This window comes from Carcharodon carcharias, chromosome 9 (assembly GCF_017639515.1).
Source record: "Carcharodon carcharias isolate sCarCar2 chromosome 9, sCarCar2.pri, whole genome shotgun sequence".
In the NCBI taxonomy this organism is placed as follows: domain Eukaryota; kingdom Metazoa; phylum Chordata; class Chondrichthyes; order Lamniformes; family Lamnidae; genus Carcharodon; species Carcharodon carcharias.
This window is the reverse complement of record NC_054475.1, coordinates 81,507,973-81,532,363: the sequence shown is the minus strand read 5'-3', so window position 1 is coordinate 81,532,363 and position 24,391 is coordinate 81,507,973. Positions and strand designations below refer to the sequence as shown.

The 24,391-nt window shown below is 46.0% G+C and overlaps 1 protein-coding gene across 3 annotated transcripts in view; it reads left to right on the top strand.

Annotated features, from left to right (window-relative positions):
* The window catches only part of LOC121282088 (T-cell-specific guanine nucleotide triphosphate-binding protein 2-like), a 62,034-nt gene extending 51,302 nt beyond the window's left edge, over window positions 1-10,732 (top strand). For all 3 annotated transcript variants that reach the window (XM_041195547.1, XM_041195545.1, XM_041195546.1), the window contains one exon: window positions 8,358-10,732. In XM_041195547.1, the coding sequence (XP_041051481.1) occupies window positions 8,365-9,066 (702 nt within the window). In that variant the 5' untranslated portion in view covers window positions 8,358-8,364 and the 3' untranslated portion in view covers window positions 9,067-10,732. The remainder of the gene's footprint in view (window positions 1-8,357) is intronic.
* The last annotated feature ends 13,659 nt before the right edge of the window (window positions 10,733-24,391 follow it).

Below are 24,391 nucleotides of genomic sequence, written 5' to 3'. Positions count from 1 at the left end.
AAGTGTTCATACCCCCTATCCCAACACAGCTCATTCCGGTAGTGTTCACACCCCTACCCAAACACTGCTCACTTCCGACAGTGTTCACCCCCACCCCCACCCATCACTGCTCAATCCCAACAATGTTCACCCCCCCACCCCAACACTGCTCATTCTCGACAGTGTTCACCTCCCCCACCCCAACACTGCTCACTCCCGATAGTGTTCATCCCCCACCCCAACACTGCTCACTCTCGACAGTGTTCACCCCCCCACCCCAATACTGCTCACTCTTGACAGTGTTCACTCCCCACCCCAACACTGCTCACTCTCGACAGTGTTCACACCCCCCACCCATCACTGCTCAATCCCGACAGTGTTCACCCCCCCCACCCATCACTGCTCAATCCCGACGGTGTTCACATCCCCACCCCAACACTGCTTACTCCTGACAGTGTTCACCCCCACCCCAACACTGCTCACTCCCAACTGTGTTCATCCCCCCATCCCAACACTGCTCACTCCTGATATTGTGCGACCCCCACCCCCACACTGGTCACTCCCGACAATGTTCTCCCCCACCACCCCAACACTAGTCACTCCCAACAATGTTCACCTCCTCCACACCAACAATGCTCATTCACGACAGTGTTCCCTGCCCTCACCCCACACTGCTCACTCCCACCAGTTTTCACCTCCCACCTCAACACTGCTCTCTCCCGACAGTGTTCACCACCCGCCCTAACCCAATACTGGTCACTCCCTACAATGTTCACCCCCCACCCCCACACTGTTCACTCCCTACAGTGTTCAGTGCCCCCCCAACACTGCTCACTCCTGACAGTGTTCTCCCCCCACCTCAACACTGCTCCTACCGACAATGTTCACCCCTCAGGCACTGCTTTGCATCCCCCTACCCACCTATAGTCCTCACCTACTCTCCACATCCCCTCATCCCCTAACTATGCTCACCCCCACAACCTCTCACAATACTCACAGTCCCTACTTCCCATCAATGCTCACAGTACCCCCCCCTGAATATGGTCATCTCCCCTCCCACTCCCCAACCCCCTTCAATACTCACACCACTCACACCCACCACCTCACAATGCTTACCCTCCCCTCTCACCCTAAACAATGCTCATTCGTGGATGGTGAGCATTGTCAATGATGGGGGATGTTTCATTATGGTGCACTGAGCTTTCTCAGGGTTGCCCTGGCTGCTGGAGGCTTTGACACTCCAGCTGACTTACATGGTGCTGCATTCCCAAATGGCCTTTTCAGCCGCTAGGAAAAGCTGTCAGTTCATCCGTGTAAGAACAATGCTTATAGTGCAAACAGCCCATGGGTACATGTTTTGGCCGTCTGATCCCGCTAGTATAGGGAATTATGCAGCAATCTGGGTAGTGCAAAACCGGCAGCTAGAAGGTTTAACTTTCCCGTGTTAAGTACTGTGCTGAGTCATTCACTGCCCCTCATATAAGAATACTCAGGCTTGTATTTCTTGTATGTAACTGGAACAATGAGCACTCATTTCCAGTGCCCAGTGAGTTTGTTTGGTAACTTTTGCATTAAATTTGAAATATGTCTTAACCCTTTTTAAAGATTTGATTCTGAATAAACTCTCCACTGCTACTTATGTTTTAACTTTTCTAAACAATGTTACATTAATGGAGTTCAATTACTGGTACTCTCACCACTACAGGACTTGAACATTTTACCCAGGTTGACATTCTGGTGTAGTACTGAGGAAGTGCAACAATGTCAGAGGTGCCATCTTTTAAATGAGGTGTTAAACTGAAGCCCATCTGTCCTCTCAGCTGGACATGAATGATGCCATGTTACAATGGTAGGAAGAGCAGAGGAGATCTCCTAGTATCCCAGCCAACATTCTTCCCTCAACTGACCAGTCTTCTGTCTCTGTGGCAGGGACATCAGGAAAATAGCCAAGGTGGCCAGTCTTACCTCCAGTTAGTCCCTGAAGTGGTCCTGCTTGTCTGCCTGTCACTACTGGGCAGTTAGCTGCTGTGTTGATCCCTCAGCGGTAAGAACATCTCAAGGCACAGAAGCAATAAGCTATCTTCATTCACTCTTGGTCCTGCCTTCTGGCACTGTGCAGGTGGCAGGAAGACTCAGCACAGGGGCATTAAACAGCGTTGTCACATCCCCCACTGGCATCACAGGGGCAGAAGAGCCGGGTGCAAGCCTGCGAATCATAAAAGGGTGGTCACCTGTCCAGAAGGTAGACTGCAGCTGCCAATGGGAACTCGATCAAGATTTTGGGTGCTGTGGCGATGAGGGGCAATACCCTCCACAGGAAGGGCAGAACCCTGAGCACCAGGAAGGCATAGGAGAGGAAAGAGGGGCAGGAAAGACACAAAGCCTGTACCCGTAACACAGGATCAACTGCCGAAGACAAAGCTCCCTGGAGATGACCAAAACCCAGTGGCGCAGGAAGCTGCAATTGTCCAGGCAGATGGCCACTGTTATGGACAGGCGGGGGGTTAATTTAAACAGCACTAACTTCTCCTCTCACCACCTGTCCGTAAACAGAAAAGTGTTCTGATTTGCTTCCCCCTTTATAAGTGGTGGCATGTTTCCCAACCCCTCAGTCTTGTTGCAATCCAATTTCTGTTAATAACCCCACAGCAAACTCAAGATAGGATAAACTCAAAGGATTAGTCTATTTGCACACACTCAGAATGCAGGTGGGGGTATTGTAATGTTGCCGCCTGTGTATTCATAATGTAAAAGAGGATAGCGAAAAGAAAGATTTAGAAGGCAAAGACTGCAGAGAAAATAATCATTGTTTTAAGGGGGTTCAGAGTCACAAATCAAAGCTCATTGAGGTATTCCTTCACGGAGGTCATTGGGTTGAAAACCAAGGCTGATTAATTCCCTTTACCACCAGTGGTGTTGACTTCACATGATGAGGTAGGTACGCAAAGATGAATCAGTCTTGTAGGTGATGGTACAGAAGCCCCAGTAGACACAGTGTAGATGGTGCTAGGTATTCAATCTGGGCAGAGCCCCTTTTCTGCGATGCTGCTAGCTAAATGGCAGACTGCGTTTGCAGTGCAGCAAGGCGACTTTATTGGGTTCACAAGCTAAAGGTTCACATCACATGATTACCACCTCTCCATACTGTCTTTGAAAAAGGATGCATATCCCTTATTTAAATCCCCAAGATGGTTAAATGTCTCAACCATTAAGATTTGAAAGGAAGATTGTGAGACTCTTTGTTCTGGCAGATGCACAGACTCCAGTTGGCTAATCTGGGTTAGGAAATGCAGATGGCCTTTGTATAGTTCTCTTTGAATTTGGTCTGTGCAGCACACAGGGGTGTCATTAGTGTCTCTTCAGAGATCATGAGGTGAGAGTTTCCCTGATACTGTCAGAAAACTCCTTTGGTTTGAGAGTCATAGACAGACATAGTTTCAGCCATTTTAAATGGTCTTTTCTTTGCCCAGTTTTTAAAATTTTAGAATTAGCCATGAGGATATCTAGCCACTGGCAACACTTGATCAGTGCCGCGATGTGTGAGGTCTTCAGTGATGCGTTGCAGATTTCTGTGGCTGTGAGCGGACTAAAACCTCACACTATATATTTCTACAAATTATTACTGGGTTCACAAGCTAGAGGTTCACATCATATGATTACCACCTCTCCAATATTAAGAATTGAATTGACATCCTTTGTCAAAGACAGCGTGGAGAGGTAGTAATCATGTGATTAGCTTGTGAACCCAGTAATATTTTATAGAAATATAGTGTGAGACCCTACTCCTCTCACGGCCACAGAAATCTGCAACCACATCACTGAAGACCTCACACATCGCAGCACTGATCATCAAGCCCTGACAGTGGCTATCGAAGTCACTGTGGTCTTGAAATTCTTTGCTTCTGGCTCTTTAATGACATCTCCCAAACAGCAACACACCACTGATTCTCACAAGGCACTGATGGCCTGTCCAAAGCTAGACAGTACATTCATTCCACTACAGCCACGACCTTTCAGGCCCAGAGGGCAGAGGGTTTTAGCACCATAGCTGGATTTCCCCTAGGTGCAGGGCACCATCGATTGCCACATGTGGCATTCAAAGCACTTAGTGACCACCCAGTGAGATCCATCAACAGGAAAGGTTTCCTCTCCCTCAATGCTCAACTGGCCTGTGACCATGACAAGAGTTCCCTCCGTGTGTGTGCTCACTTTCCTGGCAGCTGCCATGGTTTCTTCATCCTCAACCAGTCCAGGCGGCCTTAGCTCATCACTCCAACCCCCAGTGTGGGGATTCTCAGGGGAAGGGATAAGCCTTGAAAATATGACTACTCATCTCTACAGGAAATCCAGATGGAGCACAAGGTGATAAAAACAATGATAACTGCTCAGCATGACAACCATTAAGCAGGCCATCAGGCTTCTCAGGATGCACTTCTGGTGCCTGGACTGTTTGGTTGTTGCCCTCCAATACCCTCCCTCCTGCTCATCAGGGAGGAGCAAGAGATGATAGAGGAGGAGGAAATGGAGGCTGAGGGAGGTTGAATAGAGAGGTGCACATGCTGCGTGCTGAGGTAGCCATGCAAGGCTCAGGTCATGAAGGGTTCCTGATGATGCCATGAATGTTGGGGATCTCCTGATTCTGGAACATTTAGGTTGAGCCCCTTGTGAGCTGTTCTGACCCACGTTGAGGGCCTGGCATGGAGGGAGTCTGAGGTCCCTGTGTTAACACATGCGAGGACCATCTAATCGCCTCCCGTCATTGATGGAGACACATCTGCCCTGAAGTTTTCCTCACTGTGGAGGATCACCACCTCATACCACTTTTTCTGTTGCAGCAGCTATGAAAGGAATCCCAGACCTGTACTTTAATATGTCATCATTTATACAGTATAAAGAAAAGAAAACAGTTGACAGAGAGAGTAAGAAGACACCCCAGTGACCCAGCTAGTGCTTCACATGACGTAGTGGCTTCCGTGCTCGGCCACTCTAATGTGGCGCTCCCCTTGGTGAAGATGGAGGCAATCTGCTCACTCCTCTCGGCTTGTGACTGAGATGCGTGTGGGGGCTGCCCTCGACATGGAGGTGCCCATGGGAGAATCTCCAAAGGCTGTGAAGGCAGCTTTTGTCCCTTGGCCCTGCTGCATAGATGGTTCCTCAGTCAGAGGGGTCACTGAGGTCCAGGATGATAAGGCCCTGAGGAATGACACCCTTGCCCTTTTCTGTGACATCCTCAGCACTGGCTGGGCATTCTGAATGCCTGGAGGAGGGTACAGCTGACATCCATCCCTCCAAAGATCTCTGTGCCATTGAACAGTCCAAGCTACCCAGCATATCATGGGCCCTGTGAGTCCTTTGCCCTCCAAGTGGCGCTGCATATGGCTCCACTAGAAGTTGGTCATTCTCTTAATAGAGGAGCTCATGCACCCATTGCTCTGAACCATTGTGGTGTATATAAGCTGCATGGACTCCTCTAACCACTGCTGTGACCCAGCACTGCCTTGGGGAACTCCAGCACATGGGGGCACACTCCCTGTCGCTCCTTATGCCTCCTTTGCAGTGACTCCTGAGGCTCTGCTTTTGTACCCAGGTGAACAGGATTGTGTCTGTCTTCCCTTCTCCTCTGGTGCCTCCTTCTGCCCACTGGTGCTATGATCTTCACCCTGTGTCACCGAGGTAAGGATATCCCATGCTAGTGGACATTGCACTTGGAAGGTGTGATGGAGCTGCTTCCTCTCACTGCTGCCCTGGGCATGTCGAGGGGGAGGGAAAGGCTGCTGTGGGGTGGACAGCTGAACCTGTGTGAGACACAAGAAGAGATGATGAGAGCTAGCCCTGGAGCGTAGACCCCTCTGCAGTGCTGAGGCTGCCCAAAGTTACTCAATGTGTGACACACTATCAGACAGGGTGGAGTGCACTGCACCCATTAATGACCATTTTGTCCTCTGTAAGCACCAGCTCCACCATAAATACCAGCTCTGCCAGCCTCACTGTCTCCTCTTCCACAATCCAGGCTATCACCATTGCTTTTCTGCTGCATTGGTGTCATTCAGTAGAAGAGCAGCAGCCCTCCTGCTGTCAGGTCTCTCTCCCTCACGCTGTGCATGTGTTTCTCCTGCAAGCACAAAAGAGAGGCACTGCTATCCTCAAACCCCAATATTATCTGCCCCTGTTCCTTACAAGGTGCATGCCTCAGTGGTGACAGGCCCTCAACTTTCTTTGACTGTGAGCCATTCTGAGGGAGTCCGTAGGTGCCCTGAACAAGAACCATGTTCAGGAGCAGCATGCACCCTGAGGATCCTCGGTTGTTGTATTTGCTGGAGGTTGCAAGGCTGAAGCCTGTTGAGGGTTGTATTCACTTTGCCAGAATATACGGGGTCATTAAGCCTTTTTTAACGACACTCGATTCAGATTCTTCTGGCCTCACTTCTTCCATTGACAGTGACAGCAACTTGCATCCAAGTCCCTTTGATTTCAGCTAATGACCTCTGGTAACAGGACCTCCCTCCCCTCCCATGCGACCTCCAATATTAGATCCGGGTCGGCATTGATGAAGTGAGAGGTCGGCCTACCCTGGGTGCCAGGCCTCAGGCTCCCTGACACACCTTGTTCCTCTTTGGTGCAGTGGAAGGCTTTGACACAAACCACTGATCTCTCCCTCAGGACAACTGGCAGCCTCAATGATGGCTACTGTGGGGATGTCTACATCAGTCTCAAACTTCACCTCACCGGCCTCTGCTCCTACCCACACTGACTGGAATCGGACTGAAATCCATTTCCACAAGGACTCACCCCCATGAAAATGTTGACTTTAATCAGTTCCCCACCAGAGACAGGCTCCTGATCCAAAAAAAAGGCCAACTCCTGTTTCTGCCTCCGTGGTGAAAATCCAGCCCATGGTTGTTGGCCCCAGTCACACAGGACCCAAACCCTCAATTGAGGATTTAATGCTGTTTGGATTTCAAAAGACTTTGTGTTCCAATGCAAAAACCCATAGAAAGTCAGTGACCATGGGCGGAATTGTCCCCGATTTGCACTAAGTGCAGTAGCGGGCAGGAAAAACAATGTTTTACCCACCAGGCACGATAGCAGATTCTCACGCCATATCATCCCAAACTCACCACATTAATTATGCATCCCAGGAAACACACTTTTTCCATGGCGGGCAGGTTCTCATTTGCCCCCAATGCTCTCAACTCGTTGCTTCATCATGCCAGGCACCATAGTTAAAGTGTAGCCGTGTGCATGTCTCTCAATGCTTCCAGCCTAGGACTGCTGCAACTAAGACATGGCCCCGAAAGTCAAAAAGACTGCAGCCTCAGGTTTAGTGACTCACCCCTCGAGCACCTTTTGGAAGCCTGCCTGTACCCTCACTCTGGCCACAGAAGGGGCAGCAACATTACCGCTCCAGCATAGTAGGCAATGGCAATGGTGACCAGCGCCAATGCTACGCAGAAGAGGTTGGCCATCCAATGCAGATAGAGGACGAATGATCAAATGATCTCATCTGTGTGGCCAGGTTAATGCTATCATCCATAACTCTAAAGTCACACACCCAAGCCCATCACACATTCACTGGCATCTCATTCACTGCCAGCTCAAGGGACATCACCACCCATTCTCTCACACATCCCCTCCCATGTCCATCTGGCCTCTTCAGCCCTCACCATCTTGAGGCCACCTGCACAGATCAACATGTGCCCCCACACACACCCTGGGATGCCCTCCTTCCCCAATACAGCCCTCACCTTGCAGCCTCTTTCCTTGCCTGAAGCCATTTCTCCCCATTCCCCAAGCAAGCCCTAGTCCTGCAGCTGTACAAAGCCACCCCTGCCTTATGGCTGGTCTGGTGAGCCCCCCTAAAAGTGATGTGGTACTGCCTGTGAAGCCTGGCGCTGATGACTGCGAGTGCTGCCCGAAGCAAGGTAGGCAAACAAACCTCAAAGTCCCGTGTGAAGTGCAGCTCACCAGGTATATGTTGCTTATGTGCTGTTGCGAAACATGCCGGTGGGCAGACAATCCAGTACGGCGAGGATGAGTCCAGTGGGCTAGCCTTATAATGATACGTAGATGTATTATAGTGAGGTTCCTGATGTCCAGTGGCGGGAGACAGGACCCACCATTGACAGGCTGAGCGGATGATCGCAACCCGCTTTCACGACACCATGAAACTGATTTTTGACCTTCTCGCCATGTTGTCCGCTCACGCCGTCGAATATACCCAACACCAGCGGGCACGGAAAACCCCACCCCATGTGTAAGTTTAATGAACAGCTACTGTCACTTATTTACCACTGTCTGTAAAATCCAGTCCAATGTGCTGCATAAATGGTAATTCTTTTAATCAGGTGCAAAACATTATGTAAAATGTTTTCTTTCAGTGATGAGATGGCTCGGTCTTCCAACACTTCCAACATTAGTCAGCAAGAGCTGAAGTCTATCTATGAAAAGGGTCGAGGAGTTACACTACTGATACAGAAGAGGTTAAATAATCTGGACAATACAGAGTTTAACATCGCAGTGACAGGAGAATCAGGCGCAGGGAAATCCACCTTCATCAATTCGATGAGAGGACTCCGGAGCGGTGATGAGGGAGCAGCTGAAACTGGGAACACAGAAACCACAATGGAACCAATAGGGTACAAACATCCCAACCTGCCGAATTTTTGTTTCTGGGATCTGCCAGGAATTGGAACGACAAAATTCCCAGCAGATAAATACCTGACAGAGATGAATTTTGAAAGGTACGATTTCTTCATCATTATCTCACACTGTCGATTCAGAGAAAATGATGCAAAACTCGCCACAGAGATTAAACGACTGGGAAAGGAATTCTACTTTGTTCGATCTAAAATTGATAATGATCTCGATTCAATGGGAAAGCATCAGAGGAAAATTAATGAAGGAGCAGAAGTGGAAAAGATCAGAAATGACTGTGTCAGAAACCTGCAAGAGGCAGGGGTTCTGGCACCCAATGTTTTCCTGATATCAAACTTTGATCATAGTATGTATGATTTTGTTAGGTTAAAAAAGAACATTAAGTTAAAAAGGAACATCCCTCCCTTGGAAACAGTTTCCCCATTCAATTAGATCTTGGATGATCTGCATCCAGGCCAGCTGTCTTGGTTCTGTAACCCTTAAAACTCTTACTAAACAAAACTTAATTTCAGTTTTGAAATTTTCAGTTGAACCCAGCCTCAACAACTTTTTCCTTTTTGGCAAGATGGGGGTGGGGGTGGGAGGCTATCAAGTTCCAGGTTTCAACTGGAAGAAAAAGTGCTTTGTGACATCGCCCCAGATGGCTGAACTCCAATTTTAAGGTTATGTGCCTTGTTCTAGACTCTCCCACCAGAAAAATACTTTCCCTTTATCTAGCCTTTCAAATTCTTTAATCATCTTCCATCATTACATGAAAAATAAATAAAATGGCAGGGCTATGGGGAAAAAAACAGGGGAGTGGGGCTAGGAGGTGCATTGCTCTTGCAGAGGGCCAGCATAGATGCAACAGGCCAAATGGCCTGCTCCTGTGCTGTAACCATTCTGTGGTTCTATGATCTTAAACACGTCAAACAGATCACTACTTAATTTTTTATATTCAAGGGAATACAAGCCTATTCTATGCAACTTGCTCTCAGAACTTGATCTTTTTTGCCCTGGTGTTTTTCTGTTGAATCTATGCTGCACTCCCTTCAAGGCCAATATATCCTTCCTGAGGCGCAGTGCCCAGAACTGAATGCAGTTACTTCATCTAGGGTCTTACCAGGGCTCTGTACAATTGAAGCACAACTTCAAACCCTGATGAGATAAAGCCCAACATTTAATTTAATTTTTAATTATTGTTTGCATCTGTTAACTAACCTTTAGTGATTTATGTACCTGTGCTCCAAAATCTATCCATTCATCCACAGTATTCTGACTTACCCTCTTGAAACCTCAAATTGTCTCACATTGAACTCCCTGTCCCACAGTTTTGCTGACTGTTCATAGCTTTATAGTTAAGTCAGTTAACAGTTCAGCCCAATATACTGTGCTTAGTTTCTGCCACATCTCACCAGACTCAGCCGTATCAGAAATCAAAACCATGGTTTATGTTTGTTCTTTGTAGAGAATGCACAAAGAGTGATGAAGGCAACTTTTTTGACTGCAGATGAAAATGGTCATTTATGCTGTGGATTTGATTCTCCGGGTGTTGGTAGTTTCTACATTGGCCCTGTTTCCACCCCAAGTAAAGGTAGTAGGTGATTACAGGCTTAGTTCCAGCGTAAGCCAAACACAATAGAGGCATCTGTGGAGAGAAAGCGCATTTTTCAATGCTATTAAAACCATTCACCATCTTCACTTTCTATCCCTCTAGGTCCTGGCTTTCGAGCCATTGTGGCATTGAACACTGTTTGTCTAAAAAGAGATGATTCACTGCAGTGAATTTTGTCTGAGCAGCAATAGCATCAGATAATGATACAATGGAGAATAGGGCCAGCCAGGATCAGACCGTATCCTAGCAATGAACATACATACCAGCTCCCGTACAAAGCAGGGCTTTGTGTACAACATTTTGATGTGTGATGGTATAAAATGCAGGCAGAATTATGGACACAAAAGGTAGTAGATTAACACCATTTCAGAACAGACTAAATGAAGAGAGATCATAACCATAGGTTGTGAGATGATAAATGGAGGAATCTGGAGGGTTGAAATAGCTGTATTCTTCCATGACTGCTGGGAACTCAGTCTTGGCTGTGAATTCATTCAACTTTAAATAAAGCTTCACATGTTCACATGTTAATTGTCCTTGAGAAGCAGGCACAGGGCTGCAACCTTTGTCTGCAATATTATAAAAATTTACATTATTGGTGGCACTAGAAGACATTCTAAATATGAATGTACTGTGGCTTACTTTAGAGAGATGTATGTCACTCCCTAGCAAAATAGATGTTGTGGGAAATGTTGTTGTGAATCAGGTTCCACAGTGTGGGCATGTTTATTTTTATTCATTCATGGGATGTGGACGTCACTGGCTAGGCCAGCATTTGTTGCCCATCCTAATTGCCCTTGAGAAGGTGGTGTTAAGCTGCCTTCTTGAACTGCTGTGGTCCATGTGGTGTAGGTACACCCACAGTGCTGTTAGGGAGGGAGTTCCAGGATTTTAACCCAGCGACAGTGAAGGAACGGCAATATATTTCCAGGTCAGGATGGTGTGTGGCTTGGAGGGGAACTTCCAGGTGGTGGTGTTCCCATCTATCTGCTGCCCTTGTCCTTCTAGGTGGTAACAGTTGTGGGTTTGGAAGGTGCTGCCTAAGGAGCCTTGGTGAGTTTCTGCCTTGTGTCTTGTAGATGGTACACACTGCTGTCACTGTGCATCGATGATGGAGGAAATGAATGTTTGTGGATGGGGGGCCAATCATGTGGTCTGCTTTGTCCTGAATGGTGTCGAGCTTCTTGAGTGTTCTTGGAGCTGCACTCATCCAGGCAAAAGTACAGTATCTCATCACACTCCTGGCTTGTGTCTTGTAGATGGTGGACAGGCTTTGGGGAATCAGGAGTGAGTTAATGCAGGATTCCTAGTCTCTGACCTGCTCTTGTAGCCACAGTATTTATATGGCTAACCCAGTTGAGTTTTTGGTCAATGGTAACCCCCAGGATGTTGCTATTGGGAAATTCAGTGATTGTAATACCATTGAATGTTAAGGGGCGATGGTTAGATTCTCTCTTGATGGAGATGGTCATTGCCCGACACTTGTGTGGCGCGAATGTTTGCCACTTGTCAGCCCAAGCCTGCATATTGTTCAGGTCTTGCTGCATTTGGACATGGACTGCTTCAGTATCTGAGGAGTCTCAAATGGTGCTTTGAATCAGCAGTGAACATCCCCACTTCTGACCTTATGATGGAAGGAAGGTCATTGATGAAGCAACTGAAGATGTTTGGGCCTAGGACACTATACTGAGGAACTCCTGCAGTGATGTCCTGGAGCTGAGATGACTGACCTCCAACAACCACAACCATCTTCCTTTGTGCTAGGAATGACTCCAACCAGTGGAGATTTTTACCCCTGATTCTCATTGACTCCAGTTGATACAATACTGAACCAACTCAGGCAGATAATATCCACACATCCTATAGTGATGCAATAAATGTCCAAACCTTTATTTTGAAGATAAAAACAAAAAACTGCGGATGCTGGAAATCTAAAACAAAAACAGAATTACCTGGAAAAACTCAGCAGGTCTGGCAGCATTGGCGGAGAAGAAAAGAGTTGACGTTTTGAGTCCGGGATTCACCTAGTTCTGTCGAAGGGTCATGAGGACTCGAAACGTCAACTCTTTTCTTCTCCGCCGATGCTGCCAGACCTGCTGAGTTTTTCCAGGTAATTCTGTTTTTGTTTTTTATTTTGAAGATTTTACTGAGTATTTATTTGTCATTAGTCATTAAAGCAGGAACGTTGGATTAAACAACCAGAAATAGTGTTGGAATAATTGAACAGGAAAGTATAGGAGAAGGTGACTTGGACATGGTAACTTAACAGATGTGTGTAACTTTAAAACCTGGTGTAGCTGTGGCACTAATTGGGAACCATCCAAACAGTGTCTGAAGATCTAGGCTCTCTTATTGCTGTGATGGTTTTGCAGCTCATTCCTCCTGTCATTTTCACACGCGACTCTCCCAAGACCCAATCTTTCTGGTTATTGACCCACATAGTGGGAGATTTTGCAGAGGCAGTTTTGCGAACATACAGTGGTTGATGGGTTAGACAAAGGAGGCATTACTTCCCTAACTAGCCAAATGAATGGCTGCTTCAGGATCCCAATGATATGGTTGATAATTCTGTGTTGATTGTGTAATCCGCGTTTCACTGTGTGTGGGGTTTTGCCTTCCTCCAGTCTGTGAAGTCAAGAGATTAACATTTCATGAAATACTCTCCAACCACACAATCTTCTGCCTTATAAGTACAGATTTTGACAACACTGAACAAGTCTGGCCTTTCTTTACCTTACTCTCCAGAAGGACACAATTCAGTGGATCTTTGCAATCATCTGGTGCCTCATCCAGGTGGATAGTTTTTATATTTGAGACCAGGCAGTGATGCTGGATCATTATAACTAGACACGATCCTGTAATCATTTAATGTCCACACATGTTTACTTCACTAGCTCAGAGTTCTCAGCGTTATAGCAACAACTGCTGTCCTAGCTGAGACCTGCTGTCTCAGCACCCAACATGATTCAAACCTGTGGTTTGTATGTCTCAGCACACCAGAGGAGACCAAATTGTTATCCTCACAAGGGGAAGCTTAAGTGAAATTCTATCCTTGTAGAAAGGGGGTTGATTGTTCAGAGATCTCGAGAAGGTACTAAAATACAAAGACTTTTTAGGAGGTAAAAGAGGTAAAATTATGAAGAATGACTTTGTAGGATGTTTAATTTAGAATTTCATTCAGAGAATAGTCCACACCTGTTATTTTGCACAGTGGTGTGTGAAACAGTGCAATCTGTAAATTAGAAATATTAAAAAAACATGGCATCATCATAAGTGCATGCCAACAATAAAAGATAGAAAAAGAAAGTTTTAGAAAACTAGAAAGACAGAAGACTCTAGACAACTCAGTGAAAATTCCTCCCTTCAGCCAGAATCAGCACCCCACAGAAAAATGATCAAATGTTTTGGTTAGAAGGTAAACCTGATCAAAGTCAGGACAACAGCAACAAGACACAAACCTAAGTTATGATCCACTTCTCCTTTGGGTGATGATCATCTTTAGCACATGTTCAAGCCTGTGAATAGAAATAATATATTAAGTGAAGAGGGCACGCTGTGTTAGCTCAATGCTATTACAATTATGCAGCTCCTCCTTGAGGCTTATCCCGGTCTGGTTCATGCAATATAACTACAAAACTGATAAACGTAATCTTGATATTAATACCGTCCATCTCACTGAGGAGGCTTCAGGCCAATCCATGTCGAACAACCTGATCTGAAAACTCTGCTCACATTTTGATAGCTGTGACAAATTCCACCATAGCAGATGAGATAATGCACAACATGCTAAAACAGTCAACTATGTTCTAAATAAAACAACACAAATTCTAAAAAAAAAACAACAAAACATTCTAAAAAAAAGTCAACTTTCCCTATCTCCCTATGTTAATGGATCCTTTAAAAAATTCCAAGATCCAGATCTGCTTCTTTGCTAAAAATGAATCAGATCTTTCTTGGGCCATATCCTACCTGTGTACTAAGTTTCATTGAAATTGTCCATTGGTTTCCAGTCATGTTGTTTACAGAAAAAACAAACAGACTAACAAATGGGTATAAACATTACTCCACCCACCTTCATTGAGGAGGTAATCATAAATCAATTTAAAATACAATTGAAAATTGCTGTGAATCAATTTAAGGGTCAGAATCTTGCCCTTAATTGGTGGGCGGGCTCCAATGGCTCAGCGGCGGGAGGGCAGCTGGTCGCCGCCGCCGAAACGGGCCCCGCCGCCATTTTAAGTGGGCAGGCCAATTAAGGCCTCACCCAGCGGGCCGCCCGACAGGAAGTGCTATTTGCTTCCTGTGCAGTGGCGGGTGGAGGGATTCCCCAACTAGAGAAAAGAGCGCACTTCTCCCTGAGACTAAGTGCCGCCTCAGGGAGAGCGCTGACAGTGTTTCAAACTTTAAAAATAGATAAATTAAAAAAATTATTAACATGTCTCCCTCATGTGACAATGTCACACGAGATGGGGCATGTTAATAAATATCACAAAAACTTTATTAAACTTTTTTAAAACAGACATGAAACTTCATCCCACCAGTGGATGAGGTTTCATGTATTACCTGGAGCCTGCTGGGGCTCCTGGCCTGCATGCCAGCCTTAAGGTTGGATGGGCAGGGCCGTTAATTGCCTTAATTATCATGTCAATGGCCTCAATTGGCTGATTTCACTGTCCCTCCGCCTTCCTGAATATTTAAATGGGGCGGGATGACGTCGGGGGTTGTACCCAATGTCACCCCATGTCATTCTTGCATAGGCGAGCAGGCCCCGCCCCCAGCTTACTGATGGAAAAATTCTGCCCAAGGTTACTGGAAACTAACATCCATAGTCAGAATGGACAATTCATCTACATTACAGCAAACTTTCAGCCACAATTTACAACCACAGCATATTTATATGGTGCCTTTAATGCAATAAAAGACCCCAAAGTGCTTCACAGAATGAGGCTAGAAGTAGGGAGGGGTGAGGCCAGGGAGGGGTTTGAAATCAAGCATGAGAATTTAAGTGCTGTCTCAGGGAGAGCACTTACAGTGTTTAAAACTTTAAAAATAGATAAATAAAAAAATTATTAACATGTCCCCCTCATGTGATAGTGTCACACGAGATGGGACATGTTAATAAATATCACAAAAACTTTATTAAACTTTTTTAAAACAGACATGAAACCTCCTCCCGCCAGTGGATGAGGTTTCATGTTTTTTGAGAAGCCCGCTGGGGCTCCTGGCCTGCCCGCCAACTTTAAGGGAGCCAATGCGGGTCAGAGAGCACTGGGGTGGTGGGTGAATGGGACCTGGGGCAAGTTAGGACACGAGGAGAAGAGTCTTAGATGGCCTCACATTTACCAGCCAGGGGTGCCTTGGAATAGTCAATCTAGAGATAACAATGACATGAATAAGGGTTTCAACAACAGATGAGCTGAGGCAGAGGCAAAGCCAGGTGAAGTTATGGAGGTGGAAATAAGTGGGCTTCCTGAAGACTCAAAATATGCGGCCGGAAGCTCATCTTGGGGTCAACTATGATGCCAAGATTGTGAATAGTCAGGTTTAGTCCCAGTCAGTTGTCTGGGAGAGGGATAGAGTGGGCAATGAAAATAATAGCTCCAGTCTTCCAAACATTTAATTTGAGGAAATTTTTGTGATGATATTCACAGTTTGCAAGCTGTTTTCTGCCCTAAACTGTGTTCAAAGCCTGTATTTTTGAGACATTGCCTAACAAATCTAAGCCCAAACTTTAGTTTTCTGGGAAGTGGAGGGTGTAACCCTGGCTTCCTGTCTGTGACATCATTTCTGAGAAATTAAACTCTAGCTCAGGTTGCTGGGAAAAAGAAGATAATTGGGAAGGATAAACAAAGCTGAGACATCAAATTTCCACAAAGGAGATGGGACTCAGAACAGGAACAAAATGGAGCTGAACAGGCACAGCTTTTGAGGTGTTCAGGTTTTCAGGAAAAAGGGAACAGTTCAGAAAGGCTGTGAAATGGAGCCCTGAGTGGCAGACAGCTAAGGAACGAAGCCATGGATAGCTGGAAAGGACCAAACAGACTGATTCTGGCAGCAGAGCTGTGAAGTATCTTGGAAGGTGTGTCATTTGGTGGACTCATGGAACTCAGAGGGTGGTAAAGCTGCTGTCAAAGGCAACTCAATAACCGAATCCTTGAGAATAAAGGAACTAAAACTCTGCCTGGGAATAGCAGAGTTTTGTGGGATTCTGCGGCTGAAATTAATGTCCTATATGCTGAAGGGTACTGCCCATAAATCCAGTGGACCTACCTTTGTTATATTGGCTATTTAAAGTGTAATTTATGGTTTCTACTGAATTCAATTTTCCTGTTAACTTATGTTATTTTGGTTTGATTGCTACAGTAAAAGTTTAAAAAAGTTAAATCTTGTCCATCAGGTTTTTCAGGTGGAGTTGTTTGGGAAGTTCAGTTCTTTCATGTTACTGGTCTCCACAGGAATCGTACCACCAAACATGCACACCCTAATCCCATTCCACTCACTCGTCATGTACTTCTTCTGTTCCACTCCACATTTTCCCTCAAATACTCCGACTGTCCAATTCTAAATCCTTCTGCCACTCTAACAAAAACAGAATTACCTGGAAAATCTCAGCAGGTCTGACAGCATCGGCGGAGAAGAAAAGAGTTGACGTTCTTCCTGATCCACAGCTCTCAGAAATTCTGCTCCTCTCACTTCACATGCCTCTCAGCTCTTCTTAGAGTCCTGTTCCAGATCACCCTCAATACTACTCCACAACCTCTTCAGATGTACCTACAGTCCTACTCCACTAACCCCTCAGCTAATCCTACAGTACAAATCCACACCCGCTCAGGCATTCCTATAGTGTCACACACCCTTTCAACTACTCCAGAAGTCCCACTCCACAATCCTCAGGAACTCTCCCAAATTCCTGCTGCACACATTCCTCAGATATTCTTACAGTCCCATTTCCCAGTTCCTCACGTACTTCTACATTCCGCTCCACACCGCTCAGTCACATGTAGAGTCCAACTCCACATACAACATACTGTTCCTCGCTGCTTGGAAATCAGCCATCATCATTCTGGTTGCAAAGAAGTCGCAGTCTGCTGAGCTGAGTGATTACCATCAGCTGCTCTTAAATATGCCTTGAAGTGCTTCGAGTGTATTGTGTCAAAATGCCTTTTAGATTCTCTTGTTCCACAGATTGATCAGTGACAACTTGCTTATCAACTTAATGAGTCAGCAAATGATGCTGTTCTGACCTTGGTCTATCTGATCCAACACCACACAGGTAGATTAGGCAACTCTGCTCATGCTGCCTTTGTTGGTTTCAGTTTTAAATATCATGCAACCATTCCTGCTTATTGAGAAATTGAACAACCTCAATGTCAATTCTGCTCTCCTACTTTGGATCAGTGATTTCCTTTACATCAGGAGCCAATGGGTGTTAATCTCCCCGATTTACTCGGAGCCCATGTTAACGAGTACAGGGCTGTGTCCTCTCACCTTTAACTTTGTATCCTTTGCATAAATGATTGTTGATCAGAGTAAGATGACATAACAACCCTATAGTATGCTGGTGATATGATACTTGTGGTTCTCATAAGAAATAACAAATTGAACATAGGAACATGGTGGAGAAGTTCGTAATACGGGGCAGAATTTTCCACTCGTGGAGACAGCCTGCTCACTATGCTGTCCTCTTGGCCTTGATGACCTTGGCGGATGTCCTCTGGCCCATAGAGCCTGTGCTGGCCCTGCTTGGGAGGGAGCGGCTGGTGCCATGGCTGGCAGCTCCCCAGTCATCACAGCCTCATCAGATGCCATGGCCACTGGCAAAGGGGCGGAGGAGCTGCTGCCATCATCCGGAGTGCCCTGAGAGGAGCCCGCAGAGACAACAGGCAGCTCTTGTGCCAATGTGAGGTCACTGTGAACCTCCCTGCTTATCATTGATGGATGGGCACCTAGTTGGGATACATCCATCTCACACATAGTCACCCACCACCTGAGGTCAGTGCCTTTGTGAGGACTTGCAGGTCCGAGCGCAACCCCAGGAACCCCTGATTCTGTTCCTAGAGCTGCCTCTCCATAAGAGTCGCCCCTCTCTCAGTGGAGGAAGCAGTATGCTCAGCCATGAGGGTCAACACAGTGCTCATGCTCCGCATGGACTCCTCCACTAAAAGCGACATGGCATGCATGCCCTCATGGATCTCCGCCAGATCCTCCCGCACATCCCGCTGGACATCCAGCATCTTCCGCCTTATGGACGACTCCAGAGGTTCATCAACAGCCTTCGACTGAGCATCATCCTGGTCTCCAGCAATCCTCCAACTGCTGGCACCCTGGGCACTCTCTGCCTCCGCATGCACCTCCAGCGAGTGTGAAGTGCCCTCACCAATGTGCACTAAGATATTAGCCACCAATCTAATGCCCATCAAGATGCTGGTATGTGCACTGATGCCTATTTCAGAGAGTGGGTGTGATGCAGGTGCTTCTGGAGCTTGGTGGTCATCTGGGGTCAGGGTAGCCCCTGGAGGTCCTAAGATTGGCTGGCTGGTGGTAAATCTAAGGGAGAACAAGGATATGTCATTAGTTAAAGTCATCACACAGTCACTGTACATGCCAGGCACCCTGGTGAGACAATGGAGATCCGCATCATGGTGCCATCGTCTTTCAATGATCAATGAGGAATCCAGTCCGGAGGCTCCATCAATGATGAGACTGCACAAGAATCTTTGCACCATTCAAAACTATCACCTCAGTGTTCGGCACTCTTACTTTCATCTGACACCCCAGCCTCACTGCGGCCAGTTGACCGAGGGGCATGGAGCCTTTCGAGCTCCACAGCCTCCTGCTCATATCTGGAGAGGATGAAGAGGTGTGGGCGTCCTCCGCCAGTCAGCAACCACTCAATGTTGTTATGGGATATCTTCTCCTGAAAGGACAGAGGAGCATGGATTAGTCCACTGTCTACCTGCTGCGCCATTGCAGCCTGGCCAACCCCAGCTGAGGAACACCTCACAGGGCACATCTGAGTTGGGTCCTTGAGCTGCAAAGCACTCAGTCCAAGCAGCCAGGGCTCAGCCCCTTGGCCAGCTCCAGGGTGATTGAGAATTGGCACTCAGACCCTAAGACCCCTGAACTCCATGGGTGGATGGCCAGCCCAAAACACTTCCACGCACTGACCCATGCCAACATGGTACTCACCATTCTTGAGTGCAGCAGCTCATTAAACCTCTCGTGGCATTGCACCCTGGTGCACAGCCCCACATGGCTGCTAACCAGCGCTGCCACCTCCACTCATGCCCTCCTTGTGAGGTGCAGAGGCCTCCTTCTCCCACCTTTAAGGACAAGGGTGTCTCACCTGGCAGTCACCTCCTCCAGGAGGGTGGTGAGGCACTCATTGGAAAAATGGGATGGGGGAGTGCCCAGCCGACCTCACTGGCATCTAAATCTGCATTTGCAGCCTTGTCCTTGCATCACCTCCAACGCGGGCAGCCTCCCTGGGGCTGTCTGCACTGTTTTTGAACTGGCTGCCAGGTGGTCATTGGACCCCCACCTGCCACATCTCGAACATCCTGCAGCCAGCGTTCACACTTGGCAGGCCTTAATTTTGCCACCAGTGTGAAATCGCGGACATGGCCTGATTGCGGGTGGCGGTCGCTTTTGTGGCCGTTCTCACTCGCCCCCACCAAGCCCGCCCGATGAGGCAAAATTCTGCCCATGCATGACAATAATTCTCTCAAACTGAACAAAAACAAGACAAAAGAACTAGTTATCGACTTTAGGAAAAGACCAGTTAATGATATTGTTCCCATGATGATTCATGATGTGGACAATGAAATAGTTACTAAATACATTATCTAGGTGTCAAAGTGGATGATAAGTTGGATTGGGGGAACAAAGTACCGATGTGGTAGCCAAGGCACAATTATACTACCTCAGAAAGTTAAACTCCTTTCGAGTAGATCCAACAATCATGCAACTCTTGCATACAACTGTAGTTGAGAGCGACATCCTGTTTGGATATCTCTCCTGGTGCTCTTGTCTTCAGAAAGTAGACTCAAAGTGATCAGAGATTATTGAACCAGACAGGAAGGGTTATTTGGTGAGCAGACCTTTCTTGATTAAATCTGCTCTTGAAGGATTTTGATGAAAGTGAAGCGTGTCGTGAACAATGAGAATGAATCCTTGTCCCAGTATTACTTGCTGACTGCTGACTCAGGGAAAAGGCTACAATCCCTCAGGTGCAGAACAAATCGCTTCTTGAATTCGCTTGTGCCATTCTCTATCAGAACTTTTTACAGCCAATTGAGAAATATGCCCTCATGATGGGACTCATTGACTGATTATTTTTTGGAATAGTTTTTCAATAGATTTTAATTAAAGTTAGATCTCTGTGACGGGATCATTTTCTTTTCTTATTATTTATGTAAATGTAATTTTTGAATGAACAAGCAATGTACCTGAAATGAATTTCTGTACGGACAATAAAGAGAAATTGAATTGAATTGAATTGAATAGTCTTTTGGCTCATTTCATGCAAGCCTGAGGTACTCCTGCAGTCATAATCCTCACTCGTGCAGTGGCATCGTGGTGATGTAACCAGGCTAATAATCCAGAGGCTGGTGACTATGGTGACTATGAAACTGCTGGATTGTGTTAAAAACCCAACTGGTTCACTAGTGTCCTCTAGTGGCATCTTTACCTGGTCCCATCTATATGTGATTCCAGGCCCATAGCAATGTGTATATCTAACTGCCCATGTAAAATGTCCTAGCAAGCCATTCAATTGTATCAAACCACTGTACAAAACTATAGTAGAACTTAAACTGGACGGACCACCCGCTATTAACCCTGACACCGGACAAAACAAAGGGATGCTGAACCAAGTCAACCCTGTAAGGTTCTCTTCCATAACATCTGGAGACTTGTGCACAAACTGGGGAAGCTGACCCACAGACTATTCAAGCAACATCCACATATAGTCACATTCACAGAATCAGCAACATTTCTCCATCAGCATCCCCAATGTGTATTTTCCCAACAGCAGGACAAGCTCACCAAGGGCAATTGCACAATCGGGAGACCAGGAGATAGTGGCCCTGGGAGTTCACAACATTGACGCCAGAAACCATGAAGTCTCATGGCATCGAGTCAAAAACAGTCAAGGAAACCATCTGCATACTACCACTTAACCACACCACTGCACCCCCCCACCCCACCCCACGCCCCCACCACCCCCCCCCCCCCCCCCCCACCACCCCCAGCTGATGATTCAGTGCTCCTCCATGTTGAACAACACTTGGAAGAAGCACTGAGGGTGGCAAGGGCACAAAATGTACACTGGGTAGGGGGCTTCAAAGTCCATCACCAAGAGTAGCTCAGTGGTACCATTATTGACTGAGCTGACTGAGTCCTGAAGGACATATCTGCCAGACTGGGGCTGTGACAGCTGGTGAGAGAACCAAAGATAGAAAACCTACTTGACCTCATGCTCATTAATCCACCTGTCACTGATATATGTATCCATGGCAGTATGGTAGAAATGACCATCGCATCATCTAATATCGATACGGGTGAGATAGATTTTGCCCACAGTAAACTGGGCAAGTTTTCTAATGGGTAAAAGAGCAGCAGATCAGTAGGAGAGTTCAAAAAATAATTTGTCATTCGGAACCAGTTTATATACCAAAGGGGCAGGAACCTGACTTGCTAAAAAAGAACAGCTATGGACAACAAAAGAGATAAGAGAAGGCATAAATTAAAAGAAAATGAAGCATACAAAACTGTAAAAAAAGATGCACAGATCCTAGTGACTGCAAAATAATACAAAGAACAGAAAAGGCTGACAAAACAGACAGGAAAGGGAAAATGAAAGGAAACTTGCAAGGGATTATCAAAGCCAATACAATTATATCAGGTAAAAGAATTTGTTTAGGGTCATTTCACCTGAAGTGCCGTAACCTGCAGAGCTACTGACCAAATTTTGGAAGGTGTGATTAGGCAGTCGCAATGGGCCAAATGGCCTCTTTCTGTGCTGTAAACTTTCTAATATTCTATGATTCTAATGTGGCCCCCTGAAAACTGGTAATGGCAGTATTGCTGATGAAAATAAGGAAGAGGCAGACATGTTGCATAATCACTTTGAGTCTATATTTATAGTTGAGAAAGAAGTCAGCATACTAGCAGGTATCCCGAGGAAACCAATACTGAATCAGGGTCAGGGACTCATCACAATTAACATAAACTAAATGACAATAATGAAGAAAGCAGCGGCACGAAAGAGTGACAAAGCCCCCAGTACCAAATGGTTTGTACTCCAAGGTTTAAAAGAAAGGCAGTAAGAATACTATAGATGTCCTAACTATAATCTTCCAATGCTTTCTCAGTTCAAATTTTAGATTGGAAAATTTTGCACATTACTCCATTATTTAAGAAAGTGACAGGAATACATCATTTAGCCCCTCAAGCCTGTCTTTCAAGGAGACTGTGGCTGATCTGTGACCTAACTCACACCTTTAATCCATAACCCTTATTAATAACAAATATCTATCATTCTCAGAATTAAAATAGTTCCATAGTTTGTGTATTTACCCCTTGTAATTTAAGCCTTGGAGTCCAGTATCTTTCTGGCAAATTTACACTGCACTCCCTCCAAGACCAATGTACTCTTCTTAAGTTGTGGTGCCCAGAATTCCTTACAGTGACTCTAGATTTGGCCTAACCAGGGCTTTGTATAACTGAAGCATGAGTTCTACCTCAATCTTTCCTAACCCTCTAGATATAAAGGCCAGCATTTCACTAACCTTGTTCCTGACATTTTAATTATCTGTGTATCCTGATTCCAAACTCTTTTTGAATCTCCACTGTTTCTAGCTTTTCAACATTTAGAAAGTCTCCTTTCTTTCCTTTTTAGTTCCAAAGTGGATGATCTCACACTTGCTTACATTCAAATCCATTTGCCACAGTTTTGCCCATTTACTGAATCTGTCCATTTCTTACTCATGTTATGCTTCCATCTCATTGTGGTCATCATTGTCAGCCCCTTGAAACAAGGATGATGTCTGTCAGGTTTCATGATTTGTGTGTCCTCCAATGACTCTGGGCCAGTCCTGGAGAAACAGGTCTTTGGGCAGAGGGAGCAAGAGTGAGCCTGAGGGAGAGGGGTTTCTTGAGCCAGGGCTCTGCTCTCTCTCTTTCCACTTTTGTCACTTTTCTGCAGCAGAGTTTATGTGGTTAGTTTCTGACTGTGTTGTGGATTTTTGGATGAGGTGCTGCCACATGGTATGGTCTGTAGCAAGTTCCTCCCATGCATTACTGTCAATTTGTCTTCCTTTATAATGGAAGCCGATTATGTGGCATGTGGATGCAGTGTCCAGACCAGTAGAGCTGATTTCACATAATCATAATTTAAGGTGGAATTGGCTTCAGTGAGGATGTTGGAGCTTGTTCTCCTGTCTTCCCACTTGGCTTTGAGCATCCTGTGGAGACACCACTAGTGGAAACTCACCAGTGCTCAGAGGTGTCTTTGGTGTGGCATAAGTCTCAATGACATATAGTTTTCCATCTACAATGCCGCCAATCTTTGTGTCATTGGCAAATTTGGATAAATGGCTACCTGTTCCATCAACTAAGTCATTAAAAAACACAGTGAACAGTTGAAATTTCAACACAGATCCTTGATAGACACCACTAGCCAATTAGAGCACCATTATCCCTAGGTTCTGTCTCCGGCCACACAATCAGTTTCCTAAACATGTCAATAATTTACTTCAATTCCATGGGCAGATTTTTACACCTTGCAGGCGGGCACGCGCCCGACTTGAAATCCCGTGAGATGACATCGGGCTAGTGTCCCAATGTAATCCCGTACGCACACAATCTTCAGGTTGGTGGGCACGCGCAGGTGTCAGAACCATGCCCACCATCAATTAAAAGGCTTAAGGACAATAAAAAGGCAATTGATCCTGATTTTACATGTGATTTTGCTCTTGTTGCACAGGCAAAACGGGCAGGCAGGCAGCCCACTTTTGAAAACCTCATCCAAGGGTGGGATAAAAAGGGTCAGCAGCATTGCCAGTGTGATAGTTTGCTGCATATTTGAACTTGACAGCTTAATTCTTAGCATTTCCAGACATCATTAGTGTCTCTAAGGCCCCCTGAAGAATTTTGACCATG